Source organism: Oncorhynchus nerka, linkage group LG18 (genome assembly GCF_034236695.1).
Source record: "Oncorhynchus nerka isolate Pitt River linkage group LG18, Oner_Uvic_2.0, whole genome shotgun sequence".
NCBI lineage: Eukaryota > Metazoa > Chordata > Actinopteri > Salmoniformes > Salmonidae > Oncorhynchus > Oncorhynchus nerka.
In genome coordinates, this window is record NC_088413.1 from 74,717,872 (window position 1) to 74,735,097 (window position 17,226).

The 17,226-nt window shown below is 42.6% G+C and overlaps 1 protein-coding gene across 4 annotated transcripts in view; it reads right to left on the reverse strand.

Annotated features, from left to right (window-relative positions):
• Nucleotides 1–17,226, reverse strand: part of LOC115146444 (serine/threonine-protein phosphatase 2A 56 kDa regulatory subunit gamma isoform-like) — a 52,573-nt gene that overhangs the window by 33,490 nt on the left and 1,857 nt on the right. For 2 of the 4 annotated variants that reach the window (XM_029688517.2, XM_029688518.2), the window contains exons 2-3: nt 16,220–16,288; nt 13,927–14,080 (exon numbers count right to left, since the gene is read on the reverse strand). In XM_029688517.2, the coding sequence (XP_029544377.1) occupies nt 13,927–14,080; nt 16,220–16,288 (223 nt within the window). Of the gene's footprint in view, nt 1–349; nt 527–13,926; nt 14,081–16,219; nt 16,289–17,226 lie in introns of those variants that run through there. The other 2 variants (XM_029688520.2, XM_029688519.2) reach the window with 2 other exon arrangements.

Here is a 17,226-nt window from a genome sequence, read left to right on the forward strand (position 1 = left end):
AAACATACAAATCACACTTTCAAAACGCACAGAGGGAAACATAATGAAAACCTTCCCTAGGCTATGACCTCACTGGGCTGTGCGGGGGATGGGCAGAGGGAGTAGAAAAACCAGCTTTTTCTCAATCTTTTCATGTAGCTCTGCCTGCAATCCCTAAGAAAACCATCCCCTGATCCCCTATAAGGAAACAATAAAACCCTTTCCAAACGGCTATCCTTCTGAAACAAAGACCCTTAAAGCTTATCTTCCCATCTTGGTAACAAATCAGCCAATAACCAACGGAGGGGAACAGATAGAGAAATGCTGTCTCTGTTCTCGAGGACAAAATGTAACAATGGTTCCTACGTACCTCTGAAGTGCATAAGAGCCACCGGCTGGAAAGGCCCATTGGAATTAGGTGCATCCACAACCATCCTGATTCCAGCTTTATTGCATGTCAACATCTAAACTCGACCAGGAAGGCAATCCACTTAAGGTAAGGGGCCAGCCTCCATTTTAGCACAAAAGCAGATGAGAAAATGAAGCGCTCTGCTGCTGGAGGGAACTGTCTAGTTAGTGACGTCAGCGGTAAGGAGCAAGCCGGTTGGATGAGCCCAGCCACATAAAATGACGTGGGCAGGCAGCTCGGGAAGCGGATGTTGATTGGTAAACAGAGAGTAGGGGGCAGGACTTGCAGAGACAATATATTGTTCTGTGATTGTTCAGAACCGTTTTGAGCTTGGCCCTGCCTTCTGTAAGGACTAGGAACTCTACAAATTCACTGTATTCTATTCCAGACATTACCGAATATGACTCCAAGTGCCTAATGGTTGGTAAAATTCTACATTTGAATGACAAAAGGTACATACATGATGGATTTTTTTAAGATACTGTTAGAAGAAGTAGGGTTTCAGATGTTTTCAGAAGATGGGCAGAGACTATGCTGTCCTAGCTTCAGGGGGAAGCTGATTCCATCATTGGTGAGCCAGGACAGAGAAGAGCTTTTGACTGGGCTGAGCAGGAGCTGCATTCCTGTAGGGGTGGGAGGGCCATGAGACCAGAGGTGGCAGAACGGACTGCTCGGGTTGAGGTGTAGGGTTTGAGCATAGCCTGAAGGTAGGGAGGAGGGGAAGTTCCTCTTGCTGTTCCATAGGTAAGCACCAATAATATTTACATTTACATTTAAGTCATTTAGCAGACGCTCTTATCCAGAGCGACTTACAAATTGGTGCATTCACCTTATGACATCCAGTGGAACAGCCACTTTACAATAGTGCATCTAAATATTTTAAGGGGGGGGGGGTGGGGTGAGAAGGATTACTTTATCCTAATATTGTTCTACATGATTTTTGAATGACTACCTCATCTCTGTACCCCACACATACAGATAATTTGTAAGGTCCCTCAGTTGAACAGTGAATTTCAAACACAGATTCAACCACAAAGACCAGGGAGGTTTTCCAATGCCTGTCAAAGAGGGGCACCTATTGGTAGATGTGTGAAAATATAAAAAGCAGACATTGAATATCCGTTTGAGCATGGTGACGTCATTAATTGCACTTTGGATGGTGTATCAATACACCCAGTTACTTCAAAGATACAGGCTTCCTTCCTAACTCAGTTGCCGGATAGGAAGGAAAGTGCTTGGGGATTTCACCTTGAGGCCAATGCGGACTTTAAAACAGTTACAGAGTTTAATGGCTGTGATAGGAGAAAACTGAGGATGGATCAACAACATTGTAGTTACTCCGCATTATTAACCTAATTGACAGAGTGAAAAGAAGGAAGCCTGTAAATAATTAAAATATTCCAAAACATGCATCCTGTTTGGAACCAGGCACTAAATTAATACTGACAAAAATGTGGCAAAGCAATTAACTTTTTGTCCTGATTACAAAGCGTTATGTTTGGGGCAAATCCAACACAACACATCACTGAGTACCACTCCACATATTTTCAAGCACGGTGGTGGCTGCATCATATTATGAGTATGCTTGTAATCGTTAAGGACTGGGGAGTTTTTCAGGATAAAAAAACAATATGGAATGGAGCTACACACAGGCATAATCCCAGAGGAAAACCTGGTGCAGTCTGCTTTCCACCAGATACTGGGAGATTAATTCACCTTTTAGTAGGACAATAACCTAAAACACAAGCCCAAATCTACACTGGAGTTGCTTAACAAGAAGACAGTGAATTTTCCTGAGTGGCCGACATATAGTTTTAGCTTAAATCTACTTGGAAAATCTATGGCAAGACCTGAAAATGGTTGACTAGCAATGATCAACAAACAACTTGACAGAGCTTGAAGAATTCTGAAAAGAATAATGGGCAAATGTTGCACAATCCAGGTGTGGGACTTACCTTGACAGACTCACAACTGTGAGAAACAAAGTCCATGAAGTCAATAACTTGCTTGTAAGCGATGACATTCACATTCTGACTAGCTATGAAACTCACTTAGACAATACCTTTGATGATACAGTGGTAGCAATTAGAGGTCGACCGATTAATCTGAATGGCCGATTAATTAGGGCCGATTAAGTTTTCATAACAATCGAAAATCTGTATTTATGGACTCCGATTTTGCAGATTTTGTATTATTTTTTATTTTATTGCTACACCTTTATTTAACTAGGCAAGTCAGTTAAGAACACATTCTTATTTTCAATGACGAACTAGGAAGGGTGGGTTAACTGCCTTGTTCAGGGGCAGAACGACAGATTTTTACCTTGTCAGCCTGGGGATTCAATCTTGCAACCTTACAGTTAACTAGTCCAACGCTCTAACCACCTGTCTCACAAGGAGCCTGCCTGTTACGCGAATGCAGTAAGAAACCAAGGTAAGTTGCTAGCTAGTATTAAACTTCTCATAAAAAACAATCAATCAATCATAATCACTAGTTATAACTACACATGGTTGATGATATTACTAGTTTATCTAGCGTGTCCTGCGTTGCATATAATCGATGCGGTGCGCATTCGCGAAAAAGGACCATCGTTGCTCCAATGTGTACCTAACCATAAACATCAATGCCTTTCTTAAAATCAATACACAGAAGTATATATTTTTAAACCTGCATATTTAGCTAAAAGAAATCCAGGTTAGCAGGCAATATTAACCAGGTGAAATTGTATCACTTCTCTTGCGTTCATTGCACGTAGGGTCAGGGTATATGCAACAGTTTGGGCTGCCTGGCTCTTTGCGAACTAATTTGCCAGAATTTTACATAATTATGACATAACATTGAAAGTTGTGCAATGTAACAGGAATATTTAGACTTAGGGATGCCACCCGTTAGATAAAATACCAAACGGTTCCGTATTTCACTGAAAGAATAAACGTTTTGTTTTCGAGATGATAGTTTCCGGATTCGACCATATTAATGACCTACGGCTCGTATTTCTGTGTGTTATTATGTTATAATTAAGTCTATGATTTGATATAGCAGTCTGACTGAGCGATGGTAGGCACCAGCAGGCTCGTAAGCATTCATTCAAACAGCACTTTCGTGCGTTTTGCCAGCAGCTTTTCACAATGCTTCAAGCATTGCGCTGTTTATGACTTCAAAGCCTATCAACTCCCGAGATTAGGCTGGTGTAACCGATGTGAAATGGCTAGCTAGTTAGCGGGGTGCACGCTAATAGCGTTTCAAACGTCACTCGTTCTGAGACTTGGAGTAGTTGTTCCCCTTTCTCTGCATGGGTAACGCTGCTTCGAGGGTGGCTGTTGTCGATGTGTTCCTGGTTTGAGCCCAGGTAGGAGCGAGGAGAGGGATGAAAGCTATACTGTTACACTGGCAATACTAAAGTGCTTATAAGAACATCCAATAGTCAAAGGTTAATGAAATACAAATCGTATATAGAGAGAAATAGTCCTATAATAACTACAACCTAAAACTTCTTACCTGGGAATATTGAAGACTCATGTTAAAAGGAACCACCAGCTTTCACATGTTCTCATGTTCTGAGCAAGGAACTTACACGTTAGCTTTCTTACATGGCACATATTGCAGTTTTACTTTCTTCTCCAACACTTTGTTTTTGCATTATTTAAACCAAATTGAACATGTTTCATTATTTATTTGAGGCTAAATTGATTTTGTTATTACAAATAAATGTTTAAAAAAAAAAAAAAAAAAAATAAAAATTGGCCGATTTAAATGGTATTGGCTTTTTTTGGTCCTCCAATAATCGGTATCGGCGTTGAAAAATCATAATCGGTCGACCTCTAGTAGTAATACATGGTTATAACATCTACCGAAAAGACAGAAATGCCAACAGAGGCGGTGTTGCTGTCTATATTCAGAACCACATTCCTGTAAAGCTTAGAGACGATTTCATGTTAAATACTATTGAAGTAATATGGCTACAGGTTCATCTGCCTCACCTAAAGCCCCATTCTTGTTGGAAGCTGCTATAGACCACCAAGTGCTAACAGTCAGTATCTGGATAATGTGTGTGAAATGTATGTGATATCAACAGAGAAATATATTTTCTGGGTCATTTCAATATTGACTGGCTATCATCAAGCTGCCCACTCAGGAAAAAACTTCAAACTGTAACCAGTGCCTGCAACCTGGATCAGGTTGTCAGTCAACCTACCAGAGTAGTTACAAACAGCACAGGAATTAAATCATCAACATGTATTGATCACGTTTTTTACTGACGCTGCAGATATTTGCTTTAAAGCAGTATCCAAATCCATAGGATGTAGTGATCACAATAGAGTAGCCATATCTAGGAAAACCAAAGTTCCAGAGGCTGGGCCTAATATAGTGTATAAGAGGTCATACAATACGTTTTGTAGTGATTCATATGTTGATGATGTAAAGAATATTTGCTGGTCTGTGGTGTGTAATGAGGAGCAACCAGACGCTGCACTTGACGCATTTATGAAATTACTTATTCCAGTTATTAACATTAAGAAAATGACTGTAAAAACTGTTAAATCCCCTTGGATTGATGAGAAATTTAAAACTTGTATGGTTGAGAGGGATGAGGCAAAAGGTATGGCAATTAAGTCTGGCAGCCCAACTGATTGGCAAACGTACTGCAAATTAAGAAATCATGTGACTAAACTAAAGAAAATGAAACTACACTATGAAACAAAGATAAATTATATTAAGAATGATAGTAAACAGCTTTGGGGCACCTTAAATGACATTTTGGGGGAAAAAGCCAACTCGGCTCCTTCATTCATTGAATCAGATGGCTCATTCATCACAAAGCCCACTGATATTGCAAACTACTTTAATGACTTTTCATTGGCAAGATAAGCAAACTTAGGGATGACATGCCAGCAACAAACGCTGACACTACACATCCAAGTCTATCGGACCAAATTATGAAAGACAAGAATTGTACTTTTGAATTCTGTAAAGTCCGTGTGGAAAAGGTAAAAAGATTATTGTTGTCTATCAACAATGACAAGCCACCAGGGTCTGACAATCTGGATGGAAAATTACTGAGGATAATAGCAGACGATATTGATGATTGGCTGAGAGAAATTGATGATAGAATGATTGTGGGGGCTGTCATGTTAAAAGCTGCACTGAAGTCTGACATTATTGATCATAGTCTACTGCTGGAAAAACATATGTGTTATGGCTTTACACCCCCTGCTATAATGTGGATAAAGAGTTACTTGTCTAACAGAACACAGAGGGTGTTCTTTAATGTCTCTCAAATATAATCCAGTTAGTAAAAATTCCTGATTCTGATTCTAACGACATACATACTGAGTAAAGCCAGAGTTTATATGTATGTGAATGACTCAACACTATACACGTCAGCTACTACAGCGACTGAAATGACTGCAACACTCAACAAAGAGCTGCAGTTAGTTTCAGAGTGGGTGGCAAGGAATAAGTTAGCCCTAAATAATTCTAAAACTAAAAGCATTGTATTTGGAACAAAACACTCACTAAACCTCAACTAAATCTTGTAATGAATAATGTGGAAATTGAGCAAGGTGAGATGACTAAACTGCTTGGAGCAACACTAGATTGTAAACTGTCATGGTCAAAACATATTGATGCACTAGTAGCTGAGATGGAGAGAAGTCTGTCTATAATAAAGCGATGCTCTGCCTTCTTAACAACACTATCAACAACGCAGGTCCTACAGGCCCTAGTTTCTACCTTCTTAACAACACTATCAACAAGGCAGGTCCTACAGGCCCTAGGTTCCACCTTCTTAACAGCACTATCAACAAGGCAGGTCCTACAGGCCCTAGTTTCCACCTTCTTAACAGCACTATCAACAAGGCAGGTCCTACAGGCCCTAGTTTTGTTCAGTCGTGTGGTCAGGTGCCACAAAAAAAAGAGACTTAGGAAAATTGCATTTGGCTCAAAACAGGGCAGCACGGCTGGCCCTCAGAACAGGGCAGCACGGCTGGCCCTCAGAACAGGGCAGCACGGCTGGCCCTTTGATGTACACAGAGAGCTAATATTAATAATATGCATGTCAATCTCTCCTGGCTGAAAGTGGAGGAGCGATTGACTTCATCGCTACTTATATGTATGAGAGGTATTGACATGTTGAATGCACCAAGCTGTCAGTCTAAACTACTGGCACACAGCTCAGACACCCATGCATACCCCACAAGACATGCCGCAAGAGGTCTCTTCACAGTCCCCAAGTCTTCCCATAGTCCAACAGACTATGGGAGGCACACAGTACTACATAGAGCCATGAATACATGGAACTCTATTCCACATCAGGTAACTGACGTAAACAGTCAAATTAGATTGAAAAAACACCTTACGGAACAGCGGGGACTGTGAAGCAACATAAACACACACAGACGTGCACACACACACACACACACACACACACACACACACACAACTATAGATATGTGGTAGTGGGGGAGTAGGGGCCTGAGGGCACACAATTGTATAAACTGCCTTCATTTTGTTGGACCCCAGGAAGAGTAGCTGCTGCTTTGGCAACGGGATAGATCATAAACAGTAACAGCGTAACAGGGTATTTGCAGATATTCCGGGTAGCTATTGGTTAACTATTTAGCAGCCTTACAGCTTGGAGGTAGAAGCTGTTCAGGGTCCTGTTGGTTCCAGATTTGGTGCATCGGTACTGCTTGCCATGCAGTAGCAGAGATAACAGTCTATGACAAGGGTGGCTGGAGTCTGACAATTTTATGTTGCTCTGCTGTCAGAAGTGTTATCATCAGGACAGTTTGACAGTGAATAATAACTTATGAAACATGGAAATTATTTGTCGGTGCATTATATGTTTTAGAAAACCCTATTTAGTCTGCACAAAAAAAATATTGTCTTCTCTGCACAAGTGAAAAGAGTAGTGGGAAAACTTCAGTTGAGCCAAGTAGCAGAGAACTCACATGCAGGGCATTAAATGCCAACTGACCATTGAAGTTGGAGAGGGTAACTAGACAAGAGTAAATTGTCGTTGTCCTTGTTTTAGTCTCCACCACGTCCTTGTTTCAGCCTCCACCACGTCCTTGTTTCAGCCTCCACCACGTCCTTGTTTCAGCCTCCACCACGTCCTTGTTTCAGCCTCCACCACGTCCTTGTTTCAGCCTCCACCACGTCCTTGTTTCAGCCTCCACCACGTCCTTGTTTCAGCCTCCACCACGTCCTTGTTTCAGCCTCCACCACGTCCTTGTTTCAGCCTCCACCACGTCCTTGTTTCAGCCTCCATCACGTCCTTGTTTCAGCCTACTAACACTTTTCCTCCTCAACCTGCACATTATGCTTTCAGTGTGTTGTCTTGTTTGCTTCTGATCTGGAAAAGACAGTCCGATGTGTTTTTATGGACTGTGTTTTATCTTGCCAAAAAGGTTAAAGTGCTGACATTTCATGAGTAGCCAAGCAATAATACACCTGTTAATCAAAACCCATAGATTGCAGCGCTGAGACGGCAAGAATAGGGCTGAGTAACGACAATTAGCATAATTGCGGATCACATGGATCTCTGAAGAGAGAATTTAACGGTCTGCACCTCTTTCTAATTATACTCTACGAGCCAGGCTTAAGGTTATTAAAGGAGGGCAGCCTACCTGCCGAAATAGAAGAGGGCAGCCTACCTGCCGAAATAGAGGAGGGCAGCCTACCTGCCGAAATAGAGGAGGGCAGCCTACCTGCCGAAATAGAGGAGGGCAGCCTACCTGCCGAAATAGAGGAGGGCAGCCTACCTGCCGAAATAGAGGAGGGCAGCCTACCTGCCGAAATAGAGGAGGGCGGCCTACCTGCCGCAATAGAGGAGGGCGGCCTACCTGCCGCAATAGAAGAGGGCGGCCTACCTGCCGCAATAGAAGAGGGCGGCCTACCTGCCGCAATAGAAGAGGGCGGCCTACCTGCCGCAATAGAAGAGGGCGGCCTACCTGCCGCAATAGAAGAGGGCGGCCTACCTGCCGCAATAGAAGAGGGCGGCCTACCTGCCGCAATAGAAGAGGGCGGCCTACCTGCCGCAATAGAAGAGGGCGGCCTACCTGCCGCAATAGAAGAGGGCGGCCTACCTGCCGCAATAGAAGAGGGCAGCCTACCTGCCGCAATAGAGCAGGGCAGCCTACCTGCCGCAATAGAGCAGGGCAGCCTACCTGCCGAAATAGACCTACCTGCCGCAATAGAAGAGGGCGGCCTACCTGCCGCAATAGAAGAGGGCGGCCTACCTGCCGCAATAGAAGAGGGCGGCCTACCTGCCGCAATAGAAGAGGGCGGCCTACCTGCCGCAATAGAAGAGGGCGGCCTACCTGCCGCAATAGAAGAGGGCAGCCTACCTGCCGCAATAGAGCAGGGCAGCCTACCTGCCGCAATAGAGCAGGGCAGCCTACCTGCCGAAATAGAGCAGGGCAGCCTACCTGCCGAAATAGAGGAGGGCTGCCTACCTGCCGAAATAGAGGAGGGCAGCCTACCTGCCGAAATAGAGGAGGGCGGCCTACCTGCCGCAATAGAGGAGGGCGGCCTACCTGCCGCAATAGAAGAGGGCGGCCTACCTGCCGCAATAGAGGAGGGCGGCCTACCTGCCGCAATAGAAGAGGGCGGCCTACCTGCCGCAATAGAAGAGGGCAGCCTACCTGACGCAATAGAAGAGGGCAGCCTACCTGCTGCAATAGAGCAGGGCAGCCTACCTGCCGCAATAGAAGAGGGCAGCCTACCTGCCGCAATAGAAGAGGGCAGCCTACCTGCCGCAATAGAAGAGGGCAGCCTACCTGCCGCAATAGAGCAGGGCAGCCTACCTGCCGAAATAGAGGAGGGCAGCCTACCTGCCACAATAGAGCAGGGCATTCTACCTGCCAAAATAGAAGAGGGCAGCCTATCTGCCACAATAGATGAGGGCAGCCTACCTGCCACAATAGAGGAGGGCGGCCTACCTGCCACAATAGAGGGGGGCAGCCTACCTGCCGCAATTGAGGAGGGCAGCCTACCTGCTGAAATAGAGGAGGGCAGCCTACCTGCTGCAATAGAGGAAACACAGTACAGGGTGTGAGCTCCATTGGAAACTGGGTTGGGGTCAATTCCATTGCTGTTCAGTGAATTCAGGAAGTAAACTGACATTTCAGAAATGTAACTAAGGAGAATTTAATTAACATAAATCCAAATGAAATTGACCCCAGCCCTGATTTGCTGATATTCTACCACCATAAGAGAAGCCTCTCCAATAGGGAAACTCATGAGACGGTATAGGCTAACAGAATACCATCTTGTTCCTTATTTCTCAAGGTGTCTTTCCTGATGCATATGTACGTTCCAATCTACGCTAAAGGCCTGGAGCATTAAAGATTAATTTTAGGACTAGACTTTAAAAATAGGCATTTACCATTCATTTACCATTCATCCAAGTCTCCCAATTGCAGCTTCCAAATGTTTACAGTGGGGCAAAAAAGTATTTAGTCAGCCACCAATTGGGCAAGTTCTCCCACTTAAAAAGATGAGAGGCCTGTGATTTTCATCATAGGTACACTTCAACTATGACAGACAAAATGAGGAAAAAAATCCAGAAAATCACATTGTAGGATTTTTAATGAATTTATTTGCAAATTATGGTGGAAAATAAGTATTTGGTCACCTACAAACAAGCAAGATTTCTGGCTCTCACAGACCTGTAACTTCTTCTTTAAGAGGTTCCTCTGTCCTCCACTAGTTACCTGTATTAATGGCACCTGTTTGAACTTGTTATCAGTATTAAAGACACCTGTCCACAACCTCAAACAGTCACACTCCAATCTCCACTATGGCCAAGACCAAAGAGCTGTCAAAGGCCACCAGAAACAAAATTGTAGACCTGCACCAGGCTGGGAAGACTGAATCTGCAATAGGTAAGCAGCTTGGTTTGAAGAAATCAACTGTGGGAGCAATTATTAGGAAATGGAAGACATACAAGACCACTGATAATCTCCCTCGATCTGGGGCTCCACGCAAGATCTCACCCCGTGGGGTCAAAATGATCACAAGAACGGTGAGCAAAAATCCCAGAACCACACGGGGGGACCTAGTGAATGACCCGCAGAGAGCTGGGACCAAAGTAACAAAGCCTACCATCAGTAACACACTACGCCGCCAGGGACTCAAATCCTGCAGTGCCAGACATGTCCCCCTGCTTAAACCAGTACATGTCCAGGCCCGTCTGAAGTTTGCTAGAGAGCATTTGGATGATCCAGAAGAAGATTGGGAGAATGTCATATGGTCAGATGAAACCAAAATATAACTTATTGGTAAAAACTCAACTCGTCGTGTTTGGAGGACAAAGAATGCTGAGTTGCATCCAAAGAACACCATACCTACTGTGAAGCATGGGGGTGGAAACATCATGTTTTGGGGCTGTTTTTCTGCAAAGGGACCAGGACGACTGATCCGTGTAAAGGAAAGAATGAATGGGGCCATGTATCGTGAGATTTTGAGTGAAAACCTCCTTCCATCAGCAAGGGCATTGAAGATGAAACGTGGCTGGGTCTTTAAGCATGACAATGATCCCAAACACGCCGCCCGGGCAATGAAGGAGTGGCTTCGTAAGAAGCATTTCAAGGTCCTGGAGTGGCCTAGCCAGTCTCCAGATCTCAACCCCATAGAAAATCTTTGGAGGGAGTTGAAAGTCTATGTTGCCCAGCAACAGTCCCAAAACATCACTGCTCTAGAGGAGATCTGTATGGAGGAATGGGCCAAAATACCAGTAACAGTGTGTGAAAACCTCATGAAGACTTACAGAAAACGTTTGACCTCTGTCATTGCCAACAAAGGGTATATAACAAAGTATTGAGATAAACTTTTGTTATTGACCAAATACTTATTTTCCACCATAACTTGCAAATAAATTCATTAAAAAATCCTGCAATGTGATTTTCTGGATTTCTTTTTCTCCTCATTTTGTCTGTCATAGTTGAAGTGTACCTATGGTGAAAATTACAGGCCTCTCTCATCTTTTTAAGTGGGAGAACTTGCACAATTGGTGGCTGACTAAATACTTTTTTGCCCCACTGTATATGACTTCTAAGTCGTCCGACACAGGTGAATAACATTTAGAGATTTATGACGCCTATCCGTTTAGTGGGGTTATTGGTGCCTGCCAAGTGGGTGAATGTACTGCAACAAGTAAGAACACATAAACCATTGTAGTCTGACATACTGTAACTTTACATTTGTAGGTATGTAGGTATTCAAATGTTTTGAGAGAAGCTCCCTGCTCGCCTATCAGATGCGGTTAGTTAGCAGATAGCTAATGACATACATATAAATGATAAGTTATTTGCCAGGGAATAGTGGACTGTCAACAATACAAATTGATGCGCGGGGGGGGGGGGGGGGGCAGTCCTGTACAGCCACAGTCCTTAAACATGTCAGGTGTGATTTGTGTGATGACATTAAAAGGTTTGGCTTGCTCAGACATGCTCCGGTTGCTCCCACCTTCGCTTAGAGTGGTTACTGCAAAACAAACCAAGGACAACACCATTGCCTTTGTGTTGTCTGGTAGAGAAAAACAATATCCATACTGGCATCTAAGTGTAGAATGCATGGCCAATACACTGCTTCTCTGTACGTAGTAAGATATGCTAGTAATGTTGGATCAGTAGGAAGGAGAGTTGTGTTTGTGGTCTGGGGGGACAAAACATGTTGTACTCTGATATCCATATTAGCATCGGCTACAACTTGGAATTTAATGCCAATACACTGCATTCTATGTAGTATGCTATTGTATGGATATTGGCACAGAACCAAGCACTGTTTAAACACGGTTTAAGCTTTGAACGTGCCTGGTTGATCGTATATGATCAACATAATTCCTCTATAGAAAAGTTATACCTATGTTTGTGGTTCTTTGTTGTCAATCAATCAGTCATTCAACCAATCAATGTCTTTCTTCTGCGGGTAAGAAGAAGGGACCCACTGGGCTCAGATGAAAACAAAAATACAAAATTCCCTTACGTTGATGACTTGTTGCCAAATCCAATCAGTTTACCATTCAACGTCATCACATATACTTTTTGGTCTGAAAATGACGTGGAAACAACATTGATTTAACCAATTTGTTTGGCCCCAATGGGGAGCGCACTGTAGGATACTTTTCTGAAAGCAAACGATCTTGTCTGTAATGCTCTGTGTAAACAAATGAGTCATGTAAAGGTGTAAAACTCAACCCCCTATATCTCATCGAGTGCATCATAAGACCAAACAACAACTGCCAAGTATCTGTACAAAATATAAAATCACTGTCAGTCCTTTCAATCACTGTTGGTGGGCAGCATGTCGAATGGTACATCATGTCACTCTGCTCCCTCAAATATTACATAACAATCTATACTTAAATTATTTAACTTTTTTTTTTTAAACAATAAATGGAAACAAAACAGTGGAAATAAAGGATTTGTATCTAGATTTGCGGAGAGTCTATTTCTCAGGTCAATTATTTCCAAGAAGCAATACAGGGCCCTATACCGAAAGCATCTCAGAGTAGGATTGCGGATCTATTCATTTTTATCTAAAAAAAGCTAAACTGTTCCTAGATCAGCACTCCTACTCAAGAGACACTTTGTGGATATGGGCCCAGGGCCCATATGTGTGCTGAGATATGATCTGAATAGCAAAACTGATACGAATAACATTATATAAACAAGGGGGCAGCTGATACTAGATCAGCACTCTATTTTGTAATTTGTTTAATTTTATTGAATATTAAAACATACAAATCTACCTGCAGTGAAGACGCTCAAGATTATATTACATTCAGTCATCTAACAGACCCATCTAGAGTGATCCACAGAAGCAACCATGGTCAACACTCTTACCTTAACTGTGCCGATTCCATAGTGGCACCAATCCCACTAATGACCGATCTTTGTCTCAAGACTCCATTTGAATCCCTGTTACCCTAGACATGATGTGCAGTCCCTCTCTAGGGACTATCTGTTTCTTCAAGATAAGACTTGAGATACAGTTGAGTGCAGATGATTAGCATTGGCGATAGACATGAACTGCCATCCGCTATGGTCTAAATAATGTAGCACGCTAAGTCCTGAAGGTTAAAAAGCTGGTTATGAGAATCCTAGGAGCCTATGAATTGTTAATATAACCTCCCCTGATCCTAATAGGTCAGAACTAACAGTGCTACGCTAATGTCATGCATGTGATTACCGGTAAACACAGAATGTGTGAGCCCTTGAGACATATTGAACTGAACTGTACAATGATAAACTGAGAACAGTGAATATTTAAGAGGAGTCACTAACTTCTTGTCCTACTCCGATTCTAAAACATCATTTTTGAGGCCATATTGGAAGTGAGAGACAGTGTTTGTTTGGAACCACACTCTTGTGATAAGTAACCTTGCCTGAGACCTGAAGACTTACATTGGCTCCCTAAGCTAATACCTAGGCTTTAGCTCAGTGGGCTAACACAGTCTTGTTAACTCGGAGACTTGAGTTTGAACCACCCGAGTCTGTCACGTGTACTGTATATGTGCATCTCAAGAGTACCTTTAATAGCAGGCAGCGTCTGCAGCTTCCTATTGGTGCTGATGGGGAAGACAGATGCACTCAGCCTCCGCTCCCTCTTGACTGCTGAGTTTGAGCCAGGTTTCACCCTCAGCAGCTGGGTGTTAGGCGGCTGCGCGCTCTTCTTATTGGAACCCTGTGGAAACAAGAGTCGCAGAGCGAGGGTTCCCGTTACTGGCCAGCAGTTTCCTGCCCAAGGAAGCCAGGGATCACAATTACCCAAATTGTTTCCACGGGGAGGAGTCAATGATGATGTGGAGTTGTGGTTAAGGGTCATGTTCCTCTTCCAAATCAGATGTTTCCCTGGGAGGGAACCTGATCAGAGGTGCTGTGTGTGTGTGTGTGTGTATATATACGGTCTCTGTTGACACAGGGTGTGTAATGGAGTCCCACAGAGACAGATAACTGATAGAGCTGTACAGGCAGTGATAGTGGCATCATGCTGTCTGTCTGCCGGTCTTGTCTGTCTGTCTTCTGTCTTGCTAACATTCACAAGGTAATCTGGAAACCCTACCTCATATTGTTCCTTTGTTAAATGAGAGCATATGTTTCCTAATAATCTCCATTCAAACTTTGATTAGGTGAATGTTGAATGCAGCTTTAAAGCCTGGTGGGGTGGCGATGGACATTCTCATGAAGAATAGCACATCAGCCATTTTTTTATTTTACCTTTATTTTACTAGGCAAGTCAGTTAAAAACAAATTCTTATTTTCAATGACAGCCTAGGAACAGTGGGTTATCTGCCTATTCAGGGGCAGAATGACAGATTTGTACCTGGTCAGCTCGGGGATTTGAACTTGCAACCCTCCGGTTACTAGTCCAACATTCCAACCACTAGGCTACCCTGCTGCCATCATGACTGAAGAGATAACAACATATAACACTAGTTGGGTTTCTTCAGGTTTTTCAAAAGGCACTCGCACATCTGAGCAATCTTTGTTGCAGGTGCATGGTAACAATTGAATAAGATGAGAAAAAGAGGAAACCTGCACACTGCTCTTGCTAGTATCACGGTTCTTTATTCCGCTTTACGTATCGGCCTCAAGGCCTTCGTCAGAACTCAGAAACACCTAACATGACTTAGTACTGCTTCTTACCTTATCATAATCCCAAAAAACATGAACTTGAATTTGATTGATTATCTCAAGGTTCAAAAGTTGTCTGGAAGTGTAAATTATGAATATGGACAGAGTTGTTCTCATCTCACCCTCTGCAATATCCTGGGCGTATTTTCCAGGTAGTGATAACCACAAAACACACCCCAGATAAAAATCAGTATTACTATGCAATAAATGCTATATGATACACAATAATATTTGTTTAACAGTGACAACTGTGTTTTATCGATATCGTATCACTTCATTGTGACTACAGATAAAAAGTAATAACAGTCAATAGGCTTGCTGCTACGATTCTCTTCTAATCAGTATTCATGTTCACACTGGTGTGGTAATTATACAGCACAAGAGCCTCTTGGTCAAGGGACTTAGCTCTGCTTCCTCATGCTGTTTCAGCAGATATACATATGTTTTAAGTCTAAATAAATACTACAGTACCATACTGTAGGACCATACGGATAGACTGTAGACAGCCAGACGTGACTGTCTAGTTCTAGTCAGTACCTAGCAGTCGATCAACTGACAGTGTATTAAAAACTCACTTACAATGCATAACACTAATATTGATTAGTAGTTTTTCTAAGAACTCTGCATGCCAGAGGAACCCTGAGGCTTTTTTCCAAATGGCACCTTTTCCCTATTTAGTGCACTACTTTTGGTCAGAGCCTTATATGCCCCTGTGCACTAGATAGGGAATAGGGTACCATTTTGGAAACACTCTGACAGTGTATTTATAGAGCCAGAAGTCTGAAGCTAGAAAGGATCTAAAAAGGTGAAAGAGGATTCATGACATCTCTCATTAGACTGGTTTGTTCTTTCCACTAACCCCAATTAACCCCAGATAAAGTCATATATTCCTTGGCTCATTGAGTACTTGTACAGTTTCCCGAGAAGACACCTTCCTTTGCCTATTTTAGAAGAATCCATGCAGTCTGTTTCACACATGAGTGTAAAAGTCAATTGATTTTCACATTGCTTGATAAGTACTTGATGGGTGTAGATAGAATATAACAGAACAGAACAAAGATGGGCCCAACTCTGTTTTCAAATCAAAAGGTTCATCAGTATCATTGTTCATCAGTACTTTCCAACTTTTTTTGATTTCTTTGAAGTATGGTGGCAAAACTAAGAAAATACAGGTTGAACTGCTTCCTACCTCATGGTCAGAGTTGGAATGTCCATTTTTGCATCCAGGTTTGCTTGATTTCACAGGCTTGGAAGATTCCTACATAATACAGACAAACTGTGTGAGTGACAGTAGGCCCAGGTTAGATAGACAGATAGATAGAGTTAGAGAACACATTGCCCTTTATGGTTGTGAGGTCTGGGGTCCACTCACCAACCAAGAATTCACAAAATGGGACAAACACCAAATTGAGACTCTGCATGCAGAATTCTGCAAAAACAGTGTACAATGTAAAACACCAAATAATGCATGCAGAGCAGAATTAGGCCAATACCCACTAATTATCCAAATCCAGAAAATAGCCTTGCTATTGAGAGAGGCTGCTGTTGGTAGACCTGGCTCTCAAGAGAAGACAGGCTATGTGAACACTGTCCAAAAAAATGAGGTGGAAACTGAGCTGCACTTCCTAACCTCCTGCCCAATGTATGACCATATTAGAGACACATATTTCCTTCAGATTACACAGTCCCACAAAGAATTTGAAAACAAATCCAATTTTGAGAAACTCCCATATTTATTGGGTGAAATACCACAGTGTGCCATCAAAGTAGAAACATTTGTGACCTGTTGCCACAAGATAAGGGCAACCAGCAGTGGTGTAAAGTACTTAAGTAAAAATACTTTCAAGTACTTCTTAACTTGTTTTTGGGGGGGGTATCTGTGCATTCCTAAAGAAAATAATGTATGTTTTACTCCATATATTTTCCCTGACATCAAAAAGTACTCGTTACATTTGAATGCTTAGCAGGACAGGAAAATAGTCAAATTCACACACTTATCAAGAGAGCAACTCTGGTCATCCCTACTGCATCTGATCAAAATACTTTTACTCAAGTAGTATGTCACTGGGGGACTTTCACTTTTACTTGAGTAATTTTCTATCAAGGTATCTTTACTTTTACTCAAGTAATACTAAACTCAGCACTGTCAACTGCGTTTATTCTCAGCAAACTTAACATGTGTAAATATTTGTATGA